At 34.4% G+C, this 23005-nt stretch overlaps 2 protein-coding genes across 2 annotated transcripts; both read right to left on the bottom strand.

Moving 5' to 3' along the window:
* Positions 1-620: 620 nt before the first annotated feature.
* Positions 621-3000, bottom strand: LOC134239642 (cytochrome P450 2B4-like). Its single transcript, XM_062721815.1, has 4 exons — positions 2672-3000; positions 1970-2482; positions 1120-1563; positions 621-910 (listed from the first exon to the last, which is right to left on the bottom strand). The coding sequence occupies exons 1-4, from the start codon at positions 2985-2987 to the stop codon at positions 732-734; spliced, it is 1452 nt and encodes a 483-aa protein (XP_062577799.1). The 5' UTR covers positions 2988-3000; the 3' UTR covers positions 621-731.
* Positions 3001-11833: 8833 nt separating this feature from the next.
* On the bottom strand, positions 11834-22306 carry LOC134239641 (cytochrome P450 2B4-like). The gene is made up of 4 exons (XM_062721814.1): positions 21938-22306; positions 13379-13891; positions 12272-12715; positions 11834-12043 (listed from the first exon to the last, which is right to left on the bottom strand). Exons 1-4 carry the CDS (start codon positions 22251-22253, stop codon positions 11865-11867), a joined length of 1452 nt encoding a protein of 483 aa, XP_062577798.1. The 5' UTR covers positions 22254-22306; the 3' UTR covers positions 11834-11864.
* Positions 22307-23005: the final 699 nt, after the last annotated feature.

Below are 23005 nucleotides of genomic sequence, written 5' to 3'. Positions count from 1 at the left end.
AAAATAATCTTTCTTTAGTGTATGGAATTTATTCGAAATTGACAAGGTGAATTTTTAAGGTCGATCGACCTATTTCTCACCCGTATGAACTCATAACTCTAAGTTAATGACTTTACGTATTACATCCAATTTCTCCATACGCTTAAACAATTGTAAATAATTTGATCACTGGAACTTTGAAATAGTGAAAATTTGATTCGCGTAAATTTAATATACTGATTTAGGTTCTGATTCGCGGAAAAAACATGACGCGGAAAAAACCTGATATACGGTATAAAGTTGAACTTTCGTTTGAAGTAAAGTACGTTATTATGACGTCACAAAATAAATCTTCTTGCTCATCCATGGCCGCCTCTGATGTTTTTGGAGTGAAGTATTTGCTCTGGTCCCGAATTGTATTGTTTAAGTGGACAATGAGCTTCAATACTGGTCGTTATCTTTGTATTTCATCTCATACTGGTAACAATTTCTTCTAATATGAGTCCATGTCATGCACAAATTGTGACTGTCAACCTTTTCTTCAATTCCATTTCTACATTTTTTCCGTGAAGATTATTAATATACAGAAACATCAGGCCAATTCAGGAGTTATCAAATGAGTAAAAAAAATTATGACATCATAAAATACAAACATATTTCAGAAATATACTGATATAAAAAAAGTATCAAACAATATTAAGAGCATTTAAATGGCACTCGTATGTCTGTCAAAGCTCACAAACTATTGCAATTTAACGTTTAACAAGTCTCAGATTAAAGGCATTCGGAGTGTGAGTAACCCCACAAATTCCCTCTAAGGAAGGCAGACTGTCAGGATCCTCAGGGTTCATCTGAAACTTCTGTAGAAATCTCACGAAGAAAAGGAAGAGCTCCATTTTGGCGAGGGCTTCTCCTAAACAAGCCCTCGGTCCTGTCAGAGCAAAGATTATAAGGCATAATATATAAAAAAGACTGAATGATTTCTATGGAATAGACAGTAAAATTAAGGATATTGCTAGTTCAACTCTAGTTATCAATTCTGATAGGCAAGATTTAATACATATTAGAAATTATCATTACTATTTATGACGTATTTATGACCTTTTCCAATACTGAAATAAGTTCATTCATAATTCATACCTAAAGAAAAGGAGATCAACTTGTCTTTTAAGTCGTCACGACACCTTCCACTGTCATTTAAAAACCTATCAGGTTTAAACTTTAAAGGTTCAGCAAAGGTTTCTGGGTCCATCAAGGCAGAATCCAACATAAACAGTACTGTGGTACCTTTTGGAAAGAGGTTTCCTTTGTACGTGAAGTCTTCCTTGATTGCACGTGGGGCAGTTATGGGAGTAGTATTTCCTACTCGCACAGTCTCCAGAATGAACGCCTCTACCATTGGCATCTGTTTCTTGTGTTCCATTTTAGGCTGACCTTGACCTATGACGTCATCAACTTCCTTCTGAAGTCTTTTCTGCCAGTGTGGATAATGGATCAAGAAAAGTAGTGCCCATCTGAGTGTTGTGGAAGTAGTTTCAGTGCCAGCTTCAAAGAAATCTTCTAAAATTTGGTTCAGATTTTCAGCTGTAAAACAAGATTTATGATATTTTGATCATGAAGGAGGCAGGGGGGGGGTCAACAAATTAACCGTCAGATAGAAATTATTTTTTTAGGTATGATAAATTAAGCTGTCAACTATCATTTGGTAAAGATATGTATCAAACATTGTAGTTTAAGAATTCATCATTTTGTACATTTTATATTCAGCTTTTCTTTTAAAGGAGATCAGTAAAGTAGTCTTAAACTGGCTATAACAACCCAGCCCTCTTAAACAATCAATAATGGGACCAAAAATATAATATAATGATATCAAATTAATTTATATATGTTATATTATAATGATATTTGCATAAATGAAACGAAGATTTATGAATTAATTGAATTTAATCCCTATTTCAAAACCCCATCATACACACATCTGATGAACTACCTGTAAATATTGTGTTGATTTTATTTGATCTTTGTTTTTGTTCCAGAAGATAAGCATCAATAAAATCATCTATGTGATTCTCGTCAAAACGTCTTCTATGCTCCTCTATTATTTCATCAAGAAATGCCCTTATAGCACGGACATTTTCTAAAACCGGATCAATGTTAAAGATCTTGATGTTGCGTAAAGAAGGGAAAATAAAAACTGGTGAATCTATAGTGACGCTGCTGAACGATTTCGACAAAAGATACATTAAACGCTTAAATCTTCTATCATCATAGTCAAACCTTCTACCGAATAAAATCGAACAAATGACGTTGGCCGTGGATGCATTCAGTAGATTTTTAATATCCAAAGCCTCGTTTTCACATTTTCCTAATTTCTCCATCAAACAGTCTACTTCTTCCATGATTTGGCTTTCCATAGAACATCTCCCAAATCCAAACTTACGCAATGTCATCAGTGAAAACGATCTTGTTTCTTTCCATAGAGGACCTGAGGACCACACGATACCTGGACAAGTGATTAGAAATTAGGATAAATTAATGTTGATAAAACTTTTAATGATCAGATAGGATTAGATATTTTTTGATACTTATGGTGCAGGTGATTTTTTCTGTGGTATTGTCAACTATTATTGCCTAATAAATCCAAATAAAAAGATTCTTAAACGTTGCCTCCATATGTACTTTAAGAATTTACCATTTCCTTCTGCAAGATCAGTGCCAAGAGACCTTGATCGTTCAGAGAAGATATCTCCATGCTTAACAAGTAGCGCCCGAATGTTGTCGAATCCATGTACAAATATAATAGGTTTATGGAAGATCATTATGGTATAGATGTCTCCATAAATCTTCCTCAGTCTCCTGTGAGCTTTCAATGCCTCTGATGGTTTGAAGAGTCCGACATTGCCGATGATGGGGTAACATGTAGGACCAGGCGGAAGTCCTTTTGGTCGTCCAGTCAGGCTCCATATCAAAGAAAGTAGTATGACAACAATGGCCAATGTCACCCACATTATGTCAAATGTTCTACATCACCCCTACTAATGTGTTCGGAACCTTTTATTTTTCATTGTTCTGCAAATTAAAAACTTCTCCTAGTTCAGAGTCTCTGGCAGTGGCTCTGGCAGAGTTAGCGAGACTTCAGCGAGATAGGGTAAATTATTCACGGAAATGTGGTTAGGAAGTGACTAGCACGTGGAGGCATGGTAAACAGAAAAGTTATGTTGCGTTTCAGTTTTCATGACCCTAAAATCAGCTGATAATATACTAGTATGTAGAAATGTACTTCAATCAATCGATCTCTTTTACATTCATCCAAACTTACATTTATTAAGTATTCTCTGTAATACAATTTTCTGCAGTCCTGAATTAAAATTTCTTTTTGGACAAATATTTTTTTGCATGGGAACCGGGACAATATTTTTTGGCGTCAATTTAGCAAATAAGGCACCAGCATGATTTTAACTGACCAATCAGCTGAATGAGTATTGCATTGTGGGTTACTACGAATACTACAGGAATTTTACGCTTGAAATAAAAGGAAAAATCTTATGATAAATGAAAAGCATGTTTAAAAATATTGTCATGCTTATAATGACAAACAATTCATTTGTTAAATAAACCGCGGAAGTCTAGGCTTCTGAAAGTCACACTGCAAAAGCGATTTGCGTCTGTATTAATTCCTTTGTTGTACTATCGGTGAATACAATTGCCAGGTGAATTCACTGGCCGAACACGTGATCACGAACTTAAACAAAGTTTTGTCCATTTGTAACGGTTTCTTAGTTATAGATGAGATATAAGAAAGTCCGTTTCAGGGTTCGATCATCTCCTTTTATTCACATACAGATGAACACATGGAAAATATGAAACAGGATAAAGGAAAATGCCCTGAAAATTATAATAACAAATAATAAATACATAGCATAAAATATTCTAACATATCCGTATCAATATAGTTACTACAATTTGCGGTTAACAGATACGCTGCATAAAGGGAGGTAACTCTTCACACGAATTACACATTATAAAATAGAATAATGCTCCCTTTCAATATTATACTCTTTGAAAAATCATAAAACCTTTATACAACAATATTGATCTAAATGTTACAATAACGTCTACACAGACTTTACTCTTTTAGGATAATCATATTAAAATATATAAAACAATAATAGCATACCAATCTATGGGATTGAGCCTCTCCCAATCAATAGAGTGTCTGACTCAGTATGGCTCACATGGTCCAGATCATATCATATAACTACAAATTACCATAGTTTACATAAGTAAACCTATCATAAAAATATCTACATATTTATTTAAATAAAAACTACTATCTGCATCAATAAAACAGTTACTCAGAAATTCTATCTCTCAATCAGATTCTGACCGTGAAAGTGCTATGGAATTAACTTTGGCAAAATTACAGACTTTACAGTTAAATCAAATATTAGAAATCATATTAGAATTAGTATATAAATATTAGCTTACCTTAATAGAGAGAAATATCGTCTTAGTCAAATGTCAAAAGTCTTGATTATCAAATCAATAAATATGGCCCTCTCTACTGAAAGACTGGACAAAGAATGACCATAACAAAACAACTTTTGGAGGGAAAAATAAGTAAACCAATAAAACACAACCTTACAATGTCCAAACCAATGAAAACCATGTATACTTCAAACCAAAGACTAAAGACCAGAACTTTCATATCCCAAGGCAATAATAATTAAGTACAGGTACTACCTGTTCTACCTGGGTGACCTTTATATATTCTTTATCAATACATTTATGTACAAATTAAAAACATGAAATATAATAGATTTATTAAATAAATTAATAAATCCAATACTGTAACACATTTAAATGCATGAGATGCTGTTCGTTTTCCTTACCCTTGAAGCGCTGGTGTTCTAAACTAGACACAAACTACATTTTATTAAACATTTTTTTCTATTTAACAACAAATTAAAAACGCCAGTAACATATTTCAAAGTTTCTTATCTTTGTATTTTTTTCGTAAGAACATTTTTTTTTATTTTGCAGTCCATTAACATGATCGTAGATTGACCTGAACTACGTGTTCGAAGTAAAATGTAAACATGTACATGTATTTGGCGTAAACGTTGCTATTCATTCAACGATTGGTCAGTTGCTCGTGGTAAGATTCTCTGTGCGCATATATAACAATAGCCATATAAGGCAAACAAAGGTTTGTCAGTGTAGATGATAATTCACATTTTTTACCAGCGAATCGGTCACTAGTGAGCTTTAATTTTCGCCGAAAAGTATAAGATATATTGTTATTTTAACACCCCCTCCTTTAGCCACCCTTTGCCAGTTGAAAATCATGAAAGTCTTTCAGAAAGGTTTGGAAACATTTATTACAGGACAAGTTTTCAAAAGAAACAGGCTATAGCAATATCCTGTTTACTGCCAATTTTATTTATAAAACCGGTTCTACCCTATAACCTTTGAATAGATCAACCTAAACCACGTGTCTTGAATTTAAATCACAATAACATTAGTAGGGGTGTACATGGAGTCCTACATTCGTTGAACTTAATTGTATGGTGCAATGTATGTGCCAAAAATTTTTCTCCTATCTTCTATTCTCGCTTACACAGCAGAGCGACACTTGAGATTATTTTCCCCGGCATCCTTCTTCTTTCCCTCTGTCACACTTTATATCCAGAATACTATTAGAGGTAGGGATTTGATTTTAGGTGTATTGTTTAGAATGTGGTTTTGTAAAACTAACAGTTCGACTGACCTCCGGACATTATACTTGACTTCAGAACCACTATATAAACACAATTTCCCATATTCCTGATATGCACACAATATATTTTGAGTTTTTAGGTTTGCAGGGATGCTCACTCCTCCATGGCACCTGATCCCACCTCTGACGTTTTGGAGGTCCGTGTTTGCTCTGCTCGTATTTTGTATTGTTTTATGGACTTTGATATTGAATACTGTTCGTAATCTCCATATCCTTCATTAGTTCTAAATGGCAAATGCCCTACTTGTCACATAATTAACATGATGAAAAATATCGGTATTGCAGTCTACATGACATTGACCTTTGACGTATTTTCAAGAATACTCCAAACTGCAATGCTAGCTTTTGTAAATTGCAGGCGACGCATCTACCCTATATGTATTTATATCTAAATCTTTAGCCACGGGTTCTTTGTTAAATATATATCAGAGTAAAACTTGTTCCATTTGTAAAATCTTGTTTAAAGTTATATAACATATATGTTTATGTTTCCGGATATATTGCTTCCAAGTGTGAAAACCATTTTGTCAGAGGGAAGTTGTACAAATTGTTACTCTGAATGTAACACGTTATTTTTTAGTTTTGTACAGGTGAAACTAAAGGAGTCTATAGGTATCCTCTGAGTCTGTCTGTCTTTCTAACTATCCGTCCGTCTGTTCCTCTGTCTGCTTGTCAGTCTGTTCCACTTTGTTTTCTGCACTTTTTTGTAATTGCTTGCAGATGTTAGGCTGATTTTTGGTATGTAAATGTATCTTGATAAAATAAACATCAAGCTTGAATTTTGTTCCTCGTCAATGATTTTAGAGGAAAATACGGCCTTTTTGATTTTTTTATGGTTTTCAACACATTTTTCTAGACGCTTACAGCTATTGAGCTAATTTTTGGTGAGTGCATCTTTATGAGTTACAGATGAAATTTGAATTTCGTTCCACTTCATTGATTTTTGAGAAAAATTACAGTCTTTCTGTTGGAACTAGATTAAACTTGCCGGCATAGGATTAGTACTGCTTATGCAATTCTCTCAGAATGCTTGTTATAAAATGTAAATAATGCTAGCGGTAAAGGATAGACGATAATTATTTAAAAAAAAAATGAAATTCTGAAGACATTCATTCTTTTCTCTTTCATTAATTTGAAAAACTTCTTAAATGGAATAAATGGAGATTACGCACAATATTCTATTTTTAAGTTCAAAATCTATTAAACAATACAAAATGGGAGCAAAGCAAACACGGACAATCTGAGGTGCAATCATGTGCAAAGGAGGAGTGAGCCCCTGTCGATCGGTCAAACCCACTGTGTGCTCATTGTCATGACCAGGAAATTAAGGGAAAATCCGTCGACAATTCAGTGAGTAAATAATGGCCTAATAATTAGTATAAGAAGCATCAGTCAGCATTTGACTCAATGATAAATTGTATTCGCTGACAAGGGCATTGTATCGACTTATGAAAAGAGGAAATGAGACTGTTGATTTAAACGATACTAACGACATTCTTGTTTTTGCAAATTATTTGTAAATAATTTACCTCGTTTAAGAAATTGTAGTTACGTAGAGCATGTTCTTGCAAATCGAATTAACTGATATAAACCCTGTAAGCAGGTGATCAAGGTTTATTGCTGTATAAGTAAGGGAAGTTGACGATTGATTAGTTAAAGTCATCACGTTAATGATAAAGCTTGGGTTTTAGAGTACCATTAACATCTTTTCAAGTATATTACTAGTATGCAATTATGAAACCCATTAGATAATTCTGAACTTCCCTTAAAAGAATGAGATAGAATATTCTTTTGCAAAAGAAAATAAATGAAGATGTATATTATGTTTGCAAGCAATTATAGCATGAACTCTTCTCCATAACATTTAATATAACCTATTTTCTTTCACAAATCTGACTAGCTGAAATATAATACCTTGTAATGGAAATATAAGTACACATATGTTTATCTTTAAATGCAATCTACGACCTTGACGACGTAGTTTTCTCTAGAGCAATGTTTGTATGAAAAACTTTTTTAACATCAAAATCTACAAATACATAAAGAGAAGAGAAATATACTTAACTAGAATTCCTGAACTACAACGCCAGTGAGAGGTGGGCAGGAGTGAAGCGCTTTATTCATGTACCCCGCGAGCTCTGAAAACTTAAAAATTCATACTAGTATCTTATGTATACATGATTTGTTTAATGTCTTGTCATCAATTTATTTCATTTTGAAACGATAATATAAGGTTGAACTTTCGTTTGAAGTAAATTACGTTATTATGACGTCACAAAATCTTCTTGCTCCTCCATGGCCGCCTCTGATGTTTTTGGAGTGAAGTGTTTACTCTGGTCCCGATTTGTATTGTTTAAGTGGACAATGAGCTTCAATACATATATATTATTATAACAGCAACTTGATCCGAAGGGTCGTATCACGTCGAGTTGACAGGCGCGGATCAACAGATCTAAAGAGAAGCGAAGCGTCGAGTTTTATATGATGATACGCGCCTGTCAACGAGACATGATACGGCTCTTCGGATGAAGTTACTGTTATAATGATAAATTTAGTATATACCCCCTTATAACTAGCGATATATAGCAGAATATAACTTTAGAGATCAATTGTATCCATAAAATAAAGCATAATAACAAGGGACTATTTAACGCACAAGAAAAATAACGTCATGTTTTTGCGTACTACGTTATCAGTTTCAGAGAGTGGTGATATGGATTCAGAAAACCACAGTGTGGTGATCCGGAAAATCGGATCAAACTCTGTAAAATTAACAGTAACAAAAACAAGGAAATTGATGGGTATATAATAAAGGTCGTTATCTTTGTATTTCATTTCATACTGCTACCAGTTTCTCTAAATATGAGTCCATGTCATGCACAAATTGTGACTGTCAACCTTTTCTTCAATTCCATTTCTACATTATTTTCGTCAAGATTATTAATAGACAGAAACATCAGGTCATTTCAGGACTAATTAAATGAGTAAAAAATTGTATTATGACTTTATTAAATACAAATTTCAATCAGTGGTATAAGAGGAGATGAGGATAATAAATGGATACCCCAAAGTTTAACAGACGTACGTACAGACGGACGGAGGTACAGATCGACGCACATCCCGATCACTATAGACTTTATACTATAAAGCTGGGAGGGGGTATAAAATACTTTATTTTATAATTAGTTACTTTTGCATTTCAAATATCTTTATAAGGATATAAAAATGATTTAATAAATAAGAATATTGCAATCACGGTCACATTTCACTGCATGGAATATAAAGATAACGTTATCGAGCTCAACTCAAGTCATTCAGATCGGGAGCAAAGCAAACACGGACCTCAGAGGTTGAACCAGGTACCAATCAGAGAGGAGTTAACATTCTCTGTCGACCGGTCACACCCACCTGTATAGAACCAGGTACCAATGAGAGAGGAGTTAACATAATCTGTCAATCGGTCACACCCACTGTATAGAACCAGGTACCAATCAGAGAGGAGTTAACATTCTCTGTCGACCGGTCACACCCACCTGTATAGAACCAGGTACCAGTGAGAGAGGAGTTAACATAATCTGTCAATCGGTCACACCCACTGTATAGAACCAGGTACCAATCAGAGAGGAGTTAACATCCTCTGTCGACCGGTCACATCCCCTGTATAGAATAAGGTACAAATCAGAGAGGAGTTAACATTCTCTGTCGGCCGGTCACACTAACTGTATAGAACCAGGTACTAATGAGAGAGGAGTTAACATCCTCTGTCGGCCGGTCACACCCACTGTATAGAACAAGGTACCAATGAGAGAGGAGTTAACATCCTCTGTCGGCCGGTCACACCCACTGTATAGAACCAGGTACCAATCAGAGAGGAGTTAACATTCTCTGTCGGCCGGTCAAACCCACTTTATAGAACAAGGTACCAATCAGAGAGGAGTTAACATTCTCTGTTGACCGGTCACACCCACTGTATAGAACTAGGTACCAATCAGAGAGGAGTTAACCTCCTCTGTCGACCGGTCACACCCACTGTATAGAACCAGGTATCAATTTTACATTCTCTGTCGGCCGGTCACATCCACTGTATAGAACCAGGTACCAATCAGAGAGGAGTTAACATCCTCTGTCGACCAGTCACACCCACTGTATAGAACCAGGTACCAATCAGAGAGGAGTTAACATCCTCTGTCGACCGGTCACACCCACTGTATAGAACCAGGTACCAATCAGAGAGGAGTTTACATTCTCTGTCGGCCGGTCACATCCACTGTATAGAACCAGGTACCAATCAGAGAGGAGTTAACATCCTCTGTAGGCCAGTCACACCAACTGTATAGAAACAGGTACCAATTAGAGAGGAGTTAACATAATCTGTCGGCCGGTCACACCCTCTGTATGTTCTTTTTCAAGATCAGGCAAATGGAAAAAAAATCTGTAGATTAATTGATTGACTGATTGTATGTTGTTTTACGTCCCAATTGAGAAAAATTTTCACTCATGTAGAGACGTCAATATGTTCCGGTGAAGATCTTTACTCAACACTTAGGGCAATTGAACATTGAGGGACCCTTTTCGCGCCAATCGAGCCTAGGTTTTAAGGGTCTCTTCCGAAAGACCCGTATCTTTCACTTCATAGTGCCGAGTTTAGGACACAGGAAAAGTTTCTACCCATTTTTATCGACTTAGGTCTGTCGCAGCCAATATTCGAACTCCCGACCTCCCGATAAAGGAGCAAGCTCCCCACCGACTCAGCTACCGTGCAGTGAAAATCAGTAGACAATTAAGAACAATTTCTTGAATATCGCCCTGTGCGGATCCGGGATCCGAGAATAGGTCCTCAGTACCCCCTTGCTTGTCGTAAAAGGCGACTAAATGGGGCGGTCCTTCGGATGAGACGGTATAAACCGAGGCCCCGTGTCACAGCAGGTGTGGCACGATAAAGATTCCTCCCTGCTCAAAGGCCGTAAGTGCCGAGCATAGGCCTAAATTTGCAGCCCTTCACCGGCAATGGTGACGTCTCCATATCAGTGAAATATTCTGGAGAGGGACTTTAAACAGTATACAATCAATCAATCATTGCTAAACATATTTAGCGTGATTGTCGAACAAAAACGTGCTACTAAGGACTTTTAATCAGTCCCTTTAAAAAAAGATCCTTCGACACTTGAATACAAGAAAGCTCTTGTAAACACCATGTTTCGCTAAAGAAAATACTGCTTGTCAATGAACAGTCTTTGTTCCTTGAACTTCAATATGCCAACAAAGGATTTGACACAGTTAATAAAAGTAATATAATTAATAAAAAAAATGGTCAGTCTTGTATTCTTTATTTCTTTTATATTATAAGTTGAAGTGCGGCAAGTTGTTGTGTCTCCGTTTGAGTGAAAAATTCTAGAGAGTAGCTTTAAACAACATGAAACAAATGGAGAAAACAGATAGTATTCAAGATCAGAAGTCCATAAAACAATAAAAAATAGGAACAGAGCAAACATCAGAGGTGGGATCATGTGCCATGGAGGAGTAAGTATCCCATGCTGACCGGTCACATCCGCCGTTTCCCGCTCATTGTCATGATAGGGAAATAACGGAAAAATCCGTCATCAATTGTGTTTATAAATAATGCATTAACGATTAGTATGAAAAACGTCTCTCAGCATTGACTCAATGATAAATTGTATTTGCTGACAAGATCATTGTATCTACAATAGAACTTACATAATGCTGACTTTAACCGAAACTGCTGATATTCTTGTTTCATCAATTTGTTAATAACTTGTTCATGCGTAGAGCATGCTCTTGCATATCGAACCGACTGAGATATATGAACTCCGTATGCAGGTGATGAAGGTATATTGCTACATAAGTAAGGGACGTTGGCAATAGAAAAGTTGAAGTCATCAGAAACAAACAATGAATAATATTATACCTATAATGCAGAAAATTCAGAGTAAAAGTGAAATAGAACTTAGAAGAATACTTACAGTTAAAAATTTTATTGTGACATCATAAAATACGAATCATTGTGCTGTATTCTATCAAATCAAACAAAATTTAGAATTTTCAAATGGACCTTGTATTCATCTCAAGGTTTTTGGACTAGTACGGTTTAACGTTTAACAAGTCTCAGGTTAAAGGCATTTGGAGTTTGTGTAATCCCAAAACTTCCCTCTAAAGTAGGCAGACACTCGGGATCCTCGGGTTTTATCTCAAACTTCTGTAGAATTCGGACGAAAAAAAGGAAGAGCTCCATTTTTGCGAGGGCTTCTCCTAAGCACACCCTGGGCCCTGTCACAGCAAAGATAAGGTACGATATTTATAAGTGCACGAGCGATTTCTAAATAATAACTATTAGAGATATTGGCAGTTTAATTTTTTATATATTTTTTCTATTATGTTACTTGATTTTTTCTTATAGTTCATATTTTAACTTACGTATTGACCATGTTAATTAGTATTATTGATAATTCTGGACCTTTTTTTCCAATACTGTTGTATTTCATTGTAAATTCATACCCACTGAAAAGGAAATTAACTTGTCTTTTAAGTCTTCACGACATTTCCCGTTCTCATCTAAAAACCGCTCTGGCTTAAACTTTGAAGGTTCAGGAAATGTTTCTGGGTCCATCAAGGCGGAATCCAAAAGACACAATACCGTGGTACCTTTAGGAAAGAGGTGTCCTTTGTACGTGAAGTCTTCTTTGGCTGCATGTGGGGCACTTAAGGGGGAGGTATTTCCTACTCGAACACTCTCCAGAATGAATGCCTCTACCATTGGCAGCTGTTCCTTTTGTTTCATGTTAGGCTGACCTTGACCGATTACGTCATCGATTTCCTTTTGAATTCTTTTCTGCCAGTGCGGATAATGGATCAAGAAAAGTAGTGCCCATCTGAGTGTTGTGGAAGAGGTTTCAGTGCCAGCTTGGAACATGTCTCGTAAAGTTTGGTTTAGATTTTTGTCTGCAAAAAGATTTATAATATTAAGATGATTAAACAATCAATTGAGTTGCACTATGTTTATATTAAATATTTGAATTTTAGTAAATGAAACAAAGAAAGATCAAGCATTGTAAATAGGCTAAGATAAGATGTCCACATTTTGTTCTTTGTTGTTTCGTTTATGCTGAGTGTTATGTAAATATACATGAATAATACTTTGTTACATCAATATCAATTAACAAAAATAGCAAAGTCTAAATGCATATTTGCATACAACACTACATGTTCATAATCTTAAATTGATCAGAATGAATCATATTGACTGATTATGATATTGTATGTACTTATTTTGTGATCTCATTGGGAATAAACAGTTGCTCTGCACTTACAGCCTTTGAGCAGGGAGGGATCCTTCAAAACTCGAATATATACATACATGATAAATAACCTGTAAACATAGCTTACGTCGCAGGTTCGAATCCCACTGTGGGACCTGGAGACCGGTCCTTCGGATGAGACCATATAAACCGATATCCAGCGTCGCTGGTATGAAAAAGATCCCTTACTGCTTATTGGCACTGAGTGCCGAGCATTGTACACAATTTGCAACTCTCCACCGGTAACGTGGTGGCGTCTCCATATGAGTGAAAAATTCTCGAGAGGGACATTAAATAACAAACAAACCTGTAAATATAGTGTTGATTTCATCTGATGTTTGTTTTTGTTCCAGAAGAAAGGCATCAATAAAATCATCGATGTGGTTCTCGTCAAAATTTCTTCTATGCTCCTCTATCATTTCATCAAGAAATGCCCTATAAGCACGGACATTTTCTAAAACTGTGTCGATGTTAAACATCCTGAATTTGCGTAGAGATGGGAAAATATAAACTGGTGAAGATGTGGTAACGCTACTGAACGCCCTCGACAAGAGATCAATTAAACGCTTGAATCTTGTATCATCATAATCAAATCTTCTACCAAATAAAAGCGAACAAATGACGTTGGCCGTGGATGCATTCAGTAGATTCTTGATATCAAAAGCCTCGTTTTCACATTTTCCCAATTTCTCCATCAAGCAGTCTACTTCTTCCATGATTTGGCTTTCCATGGAACGTCTCCCAAATCCAAACTTTCGTAATGTCGTCAGTGAAAACGATCTTGTTTCTTTCCATACAGAACCCGATGTCCATATCACTCCTGAACAGGTACAAATAAAAAATTAGGACCCAAGTAATTAAAAAGGATGTTGTTAAAATTGTAAATGATCAAATAAGATCTTTTAATATTGATGCTGAAATTCATTTCATTATCTTATGATAAGGAAATTAAAAGGAATTAAATTGAAAGAAAAAAACTTTTACAAATATCAAGATTTCCCCTTGGGATTGTTTCTGTGATATTTTCAACACCAGTCTCAAATTCAGGCCTATTTTATGCATTTATTGACTGAGTTCGAGTGCATCATGCGTTTTGTCAGACCCGGCCGAGAAACGAACTTTTTGCCTGAGGGCTGACAGTTTGGTTCAAGGGTCGACAAAACGCATTTCGCACGAGAACTCAGCTAATAAATGTTTTGTAATTAATTTCATTTCATTCTAAATTTTTTGACATACATGTACATGTATTTTGTTCTGTCTTTCTTGATGTTATACAAGGTCCGTCACTGTTGAACACCAATGAATGGAAATGAGATTTAGCTCCGCTCTTTGTGTGACGTTACCGGTCCAACATCTCATCGACCGGTCCAACATCTCGCTCAGCGGTCAAACATCATTTTTTTTTATTCCCGCTCTTCGTATAAATTTGTGTAAGAACAAATATTTCAAGGTATAACAAAAAGATTTGTTAACGTGCGTTCTGTGCATATAAAGGCAAAAGTTGCTCATTGTGACACAGGAAATTTATATGAAATTCACATAAATTTTATGTGAAACTTTTTCATGAGAAACATACAATGAAGTGTTATGAATTTTATAAGAAGAACATATGGCATGGAAACTTCACGTGGTGAAAGTTCTTTTTTAAAGAAAAATTATGTGAATATGCTACAAACTTATTCACATGACATTCGCATGAAAAAAATATTGATAATTTTTTTTACGAAATCTTTACATAATTTTCAAATAAAAGGATAATCATATGAATCATATAGGCCTCCTGACCCTGTGTATTGCCTACCTTGAAGACTTGAAATTGAGCTGTTTTCATTGATCATACCAAGAAAGGGAAATGAAAGATATACTTAAATTAAGGTTTCATCAATGGTCAAAATGTCCAAATCATTATTTTTACAATAGCTTATAATGTTGTTTATAAAGTTGAAACTTTACAGTTTGTAAGTATTCAGGGACTTTAAAAACGCCTATTGAGATTGCTTTTATTGTCATTGGTACATTATGTTACATGTTGTTAGAAATTTATTAAAAATCATAATTTTCCATGGAATGTCTTCATTTCCAATACAATTAACGAATTTGTTAACCGAGTTTTTTCAAGGCAAACTGTTAAAATCACACTGTCAACATTTTTTGCCGTTTTGATTAGTAACGTGTATGACCACCATTTGCAACTTCACATGCTCTCAAGTGGGACCTCATGGATCGGCATACAGCTCGAATTCCTCTCATAGGAAAGTTATTCCACTCTTCCCGTAGTTGCTCTGGCACGCTTGGGGGATGGCGTTGACGCCTTTCTCAACGTCTTCCGAGCTCGTCCAATACGTATTCGATGAGATAAAGGTCGGGAGATCGAGCTGGGAATTCCAAGATGTGAACTCTTTTAGTGTTTAAGACGTCGTTTAGCGATGATATGGATACATACCAAAATGATAAAAGCAAAACACATAGGCAAAATATTATAAAATCAAAATTGTGAATTTGTTTCAAAAGACATTTTCATATAGGCGTTTTTAAAGTCTCTGAGTATATATCATTGAATATTTGCATACCCACTGCACTCTCCCACTATGAACATGTAGTCATCAATTGCATTCATAGCACTATAGACGCAATTGCTTCTACTATGAGTGCAATTGCTCCACCACACTCGTGTAGAATAATCTCTTCTACAACTATATGTCGTTTTAAGAAGTATATATATGAAATGTTTCATAAGAGGAATAAAAATAAGTTTTTAATAATATTCTTTGAAAAAAAGAAATTCAGAATATTTAAAATTGCTGATTTATATCTTTAAAATGTCAATTTTGGTCAATGTTTTTAATTGTAAAATAAAACTTTTTAAGAATTGTAGAGAACTGCCATATTTTTATTTTTTGTATCATGCGTATTTGAACAAAGAACGATAACTCTTCACACTTGGGTAATAACATTCAGAAAGGAAAAAAATCTTTAACAGTAGGGCCTAGTATATTTCAAGAATGATTTCAGCTTTTAAAAATAAATAGAAAAACTAAAAAAAAATACAGAAAAGCATTCTGGAATAATAATCATTATAAAAGCATTCTCTTTTTTCATCATAGTGTTAAATTATTGATTTTCGTCAGATGGTTTTAATAACGTTGATCGATGACGTCACAACCGCAACAAAACAAAAATGTGATGACGGCGCTGCTTGTATCCAGAAAACTGTGTTTGAAAGGGAAATACTTTATAAATATGTTTGTGATTTATTAGAAAAAAGGAGCATTAATCAGGTTTACTGGTCTTAAAGCCGTATGTTTTCTTTACTGAAGACAAGAAGCTGCGTCCTTATGTAAGTCAGGATTTCCTCTGATATTCTTGAAAAAAAATCAAAGAATGCATATATAAGTAATAAACAACGATTATTCAGTGAACATGGCATTATGAATAGCAATAGCTCTGCTGGCATATTTTCCATGATGCGCTACTGCGCATCATGGAATATGCCAGCAGAGCAATTGCTATTCATAACACCATGTTCACTGAATAACGTTGTTTATTTCTTAAATATATACATTTCCAATTAATTTCCCCTATAATTCTTTACAAAAAAATGCTGTTCATTTTCTCATGAACTACATTAGTTATTGACCACGAATAAGCATGAATATCTCCATTGTTGCGTCATAATACCGCTCTTGACGTCAAAATATATAGTGCACACTGTTTTGTTTTTAAAATGACAGTTGAGCAGCGTAAATTTATAGCAAGTCATCAGAAAAATAATTTAAATATAAGAAATGAACTTAAATTTTGAAGATTTATCATGTATATGAACTACAACGCTTCACGTCGGCATATTTATCATGAAGCGCGTTGCCGGCGTGAAGCGTCGTAGTTCATAACCATATGAATCTTCAAACAAGAGGTCCACGGGCCTTATAGGTCACCTGAGTATCATGTAACAACTTTCAAACAATGGAATTTGGTTTGTGCTTTAAAACCAGAGGCCATGAAATTCTTAATTTTGAGAGAGGCACCGTTGCTTATCGTAATAATACACTTAGTATGCGTACTCTAGTTACTTTATACCCAGAGGTAGATCAGAGTAACAAAGAGAAAATGCATTTCCACTTTGCACCTGACCCCAGAAGAACCACATATTTCAAAATTTTGGAAATTTTATCATAAATTTTATCTCATTATGAATGATTTATTAATACCAAAGAGCAGATTTCAAAGCATTAATTTATTTTCAGACTATGTAACACCCCCCCATTACCCCTGACCCAGGGGGATGTAATAAACCATTTTGCTTAATGCACTTGTCTTCGTCATAAATATATATAATTAGATCATTGGCATAATACCTAGGAGCAAAGAAAAATATTTTCAAAGAATTCATGCATTTTCACTATATAATCATTAGAGACATTTAGAGCCCTGTCCTAACACCAGAACACCTGAACAGGGCCATGAAATTGACAATTTCGGAAGAGGCATCCTTCCTAATCATAACTATGTTCAAAGTTCATTGGTTTAACACCCAGGAGTAATGAAGAAGATTTTAAAAGAATCAATGTATTTTTACTATATAATCAATAGAGCCCCCCAACACCAGAAACCCCAACCCAGGAGCCATAAAATTCACCAGTTTGGAAGAAACACTCTTGCTCATCATAACTATATACTTAGTTAGTTTGTTTAATACCCAGGAGCAAAGAAGAAGATTTTTAAAGAATTATTGTTATTTTCACTATATAATCAACCAACTTACACCCCTCTCAACAAAACCCCTGACCCAGGGGCCATCCAATTCATAAATATGGTTGAGGCACTCTTGTAAATAATAGCTACTTAGTAGATTAATTTATTTAATACCCAGCAGCAGAGGATAATGCTTTTTGAAGGAATTAATGCATTTTCACTATATGATCAATAGAGCCCCACCCTAACACCACATAACTATATTCTTAGTTAGTTTGTTGAATACCCAGGAGTAAAGAAGAAGATTTTTAAAGAATTAATGTAATTTCACTATCACCCATTCTCAATATAAGGGCTCAAATAGTGTCGCCTCATTTTCATTTAAAAGAAATACCACTGGTGTAATTTTTAAATCAACATTATAAATAGTCATATAACAATGAATAAGAATTCATATAATTATTGATCTGAAAGGGTATTTAAGGAGTTCCAAATTCAAATATAGTAGCCTATTTGAAATGTACGTTACTGTCGCCGAGTCAAATATCATTCTGAATCCCCTCTGTGTAATATATAGTTTTGATTCTCAAGTAAAAATTTTCTGATAAGTTAAACCTTGTATCATATATATTTCTTTTCATAACAATAAATACATATTCTTTGTGATAATAAATAATTTTTATTGTACAATGTCCCTGTCGCTTAATTCTATTTCAACCACATTACAAGCAAACACAAAGATTATACACCAGATATTTTTGTTCTCCTTTATTTATTGATGGGCTTAATTTGAAATTTCAAAGGATTAATTACTCCTACTTAGATAATGTAACATGAAACTGAACAACTTGTGCAACTTTTATAAATATGTTTACGGAATGAAAGACATTTTCAATCGTAGAGATAAGAAAGAAATGTACGTTACCTATATTCTTCCATTAAGAATACATATTAAGTAGAAAATATGAGACGACTCTGAATAAGCAACCCCTTGTATCCTGTAAACTGGCAAAGACGTTTTGCTTAACACAATTAAAAATTATTTTTTACACGAAAAGTGATCATTTGAAATGTACGTTACCATGAAATTCGAATTAAGTGAATCTCGCACGAATTTTCATGTATTCTAATACTTTCACACACTCGAATGTGTACACAAAGGAAAGTTTCAAAGGTTGGAGGTCGGCTAAATCCCAAAATTAATGAAAAGAAATGTCTCTGCTGAGAAAAAAAAAATTAAGGTCAATTATTATGTAATATAATTTTGATACCTGGTATATATTTCTGAATACGAAACCTGTATGATGCATTTCTTATGATATGCAGGTTCAAATAGTATCAATATATTGCGTGTCTAACGTATGCTTGTGGAAGAGAATTGATTTTTATATTTGAAATGTACGTTACGTATGGTAACGTACATTTTATGTATTTCTAACTGACATTTTTTTAAATTTAGTCAATGAATTGCGTTTACACGAGCGAAACAAACTTATCGTTACAATCCATTTGACAACTGGCCTTATAAATCCATCTAAATGCACCCCCAATCCTCGTAAATGTTTTAAACTGTTACCACATGCTAGAAAATTTATTTCTAAGTGTCTTAAATTCATCTTTGGCAACCTTTTGGCAGTTTGTTTACTTTTAATATGCGACTTTTCGTCAATATCAATTGAATTGTTGTTGATAATTTAAAACAAGGTATGCATAGGCTTATAATTGGTAAAACAAAAACAAAACAAAAAAAAAAAAAAAAAAAAAAAAAAGAAAAAAAAAAAAGAAAAAGAAACAAAACAAATAAAACCAGAACACAAGAAGGTTACGTACATTTCAAATACTGAATACTCAGTTTTGTTTGAATCATTGCATTTTGGGTTATATTTTTCCAGATCTACTGAAAAGCACGTATGTTTGTGTTTTGAAAAACGATGTTGCAACATACTAAATGAAATTGTTAACAAGACTGTCGATGGATATATTCGGAATAGCTTTATGTTAAGTTTCAATGGCCAAACACGAACATTTGTTAGATCATAGCAAAATACATCTGACTCTTATATTTTTTTGTCTGTACCCTTGCACACAGTTAGAAGTAATTAGGCTACGACCGATGTCAATTTCAGCGAAACAGCACAAAAGAATGGTAATGAACTGAGGTGGAGGGGACTCCCCAATAATATGTGAAATGAACGTTACCGAAGTGACGTGACATTCATGTAGTTGATGACAATAACCTCGTTTGTTACATTATGATTTCTTATATTACTGCCTTAAAACGCTTCATTGATATGATTTTCATGTCAATAAATGCTTTTTTTTTTCAATATTTTCTTATTACTTATTTACATATTATAACAAGCTTGAAATGTACGTTACCTACTCATATTCTGAGGCAATCGTGTCTTTATAGTGGTGATTGTGACATATAACACAATGTGATTACATAGAGAATCTTTTTTGGAATAAACTGAAACAAAACGATGAATTTTTAGATGAATTTTAGATGAATTTTAAGCTTTTTATTAAACAGAAATATATCTTGAAATGTACGTTACATTTACATAGTTTTCTAAATCGGCATGGATATATATTAAAAAAGACAGTAACTACAAAATAGAATTTTACTACATGTACATGTTAGGTTCCAGTATCTATTAAAAATGACAAGATTCCAAACTGATCGCTCTTAACAAAACAGAGAGAAGAATTTAAAACATATATTTAAAAAATGTTTTTATACATTTGGATCAAAAAGTAACCTTTGTTTTTTGAAAGGAAAAATCAAACGCACGTTCGTATGCCGAGAGAATATGTTGCTGACAGAGTTGGTAGGATGTGCTGGTGTTAAGATGAGATATTCAAATTGTGATTTTAATGACTACATTTTTTTTGTCATATTTTTTGGACATTGAAGAAAGAGTAACGTACATTTCAAGCTACATTTCTGAATAAAATCACCCTCTTCTTTATCGTCTTGTCATTATTCCATGTATTATAATTTGATGAAAAAAATCTGGAAACAAAATCTTCAGATACTTCCTTTCAAAGGTAATTGATAGAAAAATTGTTATCTTGAACTTCATTTTTTAAAAAAATCAGAGAGGCATTTGTGCCCTTATATTGAGAATGGGTGTATATAATCAATAGAGCCCCACCCTAACACCAGAACCCCTGACCCAGGGGCCATGAAATTCACAATTTTTGAAGAAGCACTTTTGGTCATCATACCTATGTACTTGGTTAGTTTGTTTAATACCAAGGAGCAGAGGAGAAGATTTTCAAAAAATAATGAACTTTTACTATATGATCTATATAGCCCCACCCTAACACCAGAACCCCTGACCCAGGGGCCATGAATTTCACAATTTTTGTATAGGACTTAATGTTGATTACAATGATGCCAACAGTTGGACTGCTTGATGTCCAGTAATAAAGAAGAAGATTTTTAAAGATTGCACTAATTTTAGTGGTTTTGGCCCCACCCCTCAGGCCCCAGGGGGACAGGGACCATGAAATTCATAATTTTTGTTCTCCTTTACCCATAGATGCTGCATACCAAATTTGATTGAAATTGGCTCAGTGGTTCCAGAGAAGAAGCTAAAAACGTTCAAAGTTTAACAACGACGTACAACGTACGACGATGGACGAAAACAGATAGCAATAGGTCACCTGAGTTTACTCAGGTGACCTAAAAATTAAATTCATTTCCTAAATGACAGATAGAAAGTACCATTTGATAACAAATACTGAATAAAAATACTTATCGACAATATTTCTTTAAAAATGCGTATGTTTTTTTTAATTTCACCTAATTAAATCCGTATACTTTTAATGAAAGTCATCATTGAAGAAAAAATATATGTTTATCAATGAAGGGCGAATTGGACTGCGATACCTCTGGAAAGTTGTTTTCAGATGTGAAACCGAAAGTACGTACATTGCTAATAGCGGTATTTATTGGGTCTTATTATTTTTAACATGTCATTCTTTTAGGAGCCTTTCGAAGGTCATTCACGTCCAACTTGCCCTTCATTAATAAACATATATTTTTATTTCTGAAATGATGGTTAAACTATATAAAAATTTTAACTTTATACCTCATATTGTTCTGGAGCTATTGTAAAAATATTTTTTGGACATTTTATCCTTTGATGAAACCTTAAAAAATTACCATTTCCTTCTGCAAGATCAGTGGAAAGCATCCGTGGTCGATCAGAGAAGATATCGCCATGCTTAACAAGTAATGCCCGGATGTTGTCGAATCCATCTACAAATATAATAGGTTTGTGGAAGATCATTATAGTATAGATGTCTCCATAAATCTTCCTCAGTCTCCTGTGAGCTTTCAATGCCTCTGACGGTTTGAAAAGTCCGACATTGCCGATAATGGGGTAACATGTAGGACCAGGCGGAAGTCCTTTTGGTCGTCCAGTCAGGCTCCATATCAAAGAAAGTAAAACAACAACAATGGTCAATGTCACCCACATTATGTCGAACGTTCTACATGGAGTCCCACATTCGTTGAACTTAGTTGTATGGTGTCATTTATGTGCCAAAAATATTTCTCCTATCTCCTCTTCTGATTTAATTCTTTTTTTTTTGGTCGCTGACACAGCAGAGCGACACTTGGGATATTTTTCCCCGGCATCCCCCCTTTTTCCCTCTGTCGCAATTCATATCCAGAGTACTATTAGAGGTAGAGATTTGATTTTTAGGTGTATTGCTTAGAATGTGGTTTTGTAAAAATAACAGGGCTACTGACCTCCAGACATTATACTTAACCCCAGAACCACTATTTCAACAATTTAACATATTCCCAATATGCACTGTAGCAACCTCTAATGATAAAACGCCGCTTAATGATACAAATAGCATTAAACGTTGCAATTGCAACGCTCAATGCCATAAATTATTGCATTAATAGCTGACATCATCAACCGCTAATGCTTTATCGACGCTTAATGACAGAATTATATCATTAAGCGTCACAAATGCAGAGCAACATCAACGCTTAATGAAACAAGCAAATATCGACATATTCGACGCTTAATGATACACACTGGTGTATCATTAAGCGTTGCAGTTGCAACCCTTAATGATATAAAATTTAGAAATCGCTTGTAATATCTAAGAGAAACACACATCCACCTTTCCTGAACAATGAGATATCACTTGTCAAAATATTTATATATGCCCTTGCGCTATATAATTAGTAATAATTGAAGTTTTACTGTGTTTT

The sequence above is a fragment of the Saccostrea cucullata genome, unplaced genomic scaffold (assembly GCF_032062105.1).
Source record: "Saccostrea cucullata isolate Sc308-1 unplaced genomic scaffold, CSIRO_AGI_Scuc_v1 ctg5564, whole genome shotgun sequence".
In the NCBI taxonomy this organism is placed as follows: domain Eukaryota; kingdom Metazoa; phylum Mollusca; class Bivalvia; order Ostreida; family Ostreidae; genus Saccostrea; species Saccostrea cuccullata.
The sequence above is the reverse complement of the archived record's forward strand: the minus strand, read 5'-3'. Positions and strand labels throughout refer to the sequence as shown.

Bases quoted from the DNA above. Each gene is read 5' to 3' on its own strand.
- LOC134239641 (XM_062721814.1), bottom strand. From the start codon at position 22,253: ATGTGGGTGACATTGACCATTGTTGTTGTTTTACTTTCTTTGATATGG. The intron at 13,892-21,937 runs GTAATTTTTTAA...GTACCTGTTCAG, and splicing joins TGATCTTGCAGAAGGAAATG to GAGTGATATGGACATCGGGT. The intron at 12,044-12,271 runs GTATGAATTTAC...TTGCTGTGACAG, and splicing joins GTTAATTTCCTTTTCAGTGG to GGCCCAGGGTGTGCTTAGGA.
- LOC134239642 (XM_062721815.1), bottom strand. From the start codon at position 2,987: ATGTGGGTGACATTGGCCATTGTTGTCATACTACTTTCTTTGATATGG. The intron at 2,483-2,671 runs GTAAATTCTTAA...TCACTTGTCCAG, and splicing joins TGATCTTGCAGAAGGAAATG to GTATCGTGTGGTCCTCAGGT. The intron at 911-1,119 runs GTATGAATTATG...TTGCTCTGACAG, and splicing joins GTTGATCTCCTTTTCTTTAG to GACCGAGGGCTTGTTTAGGA.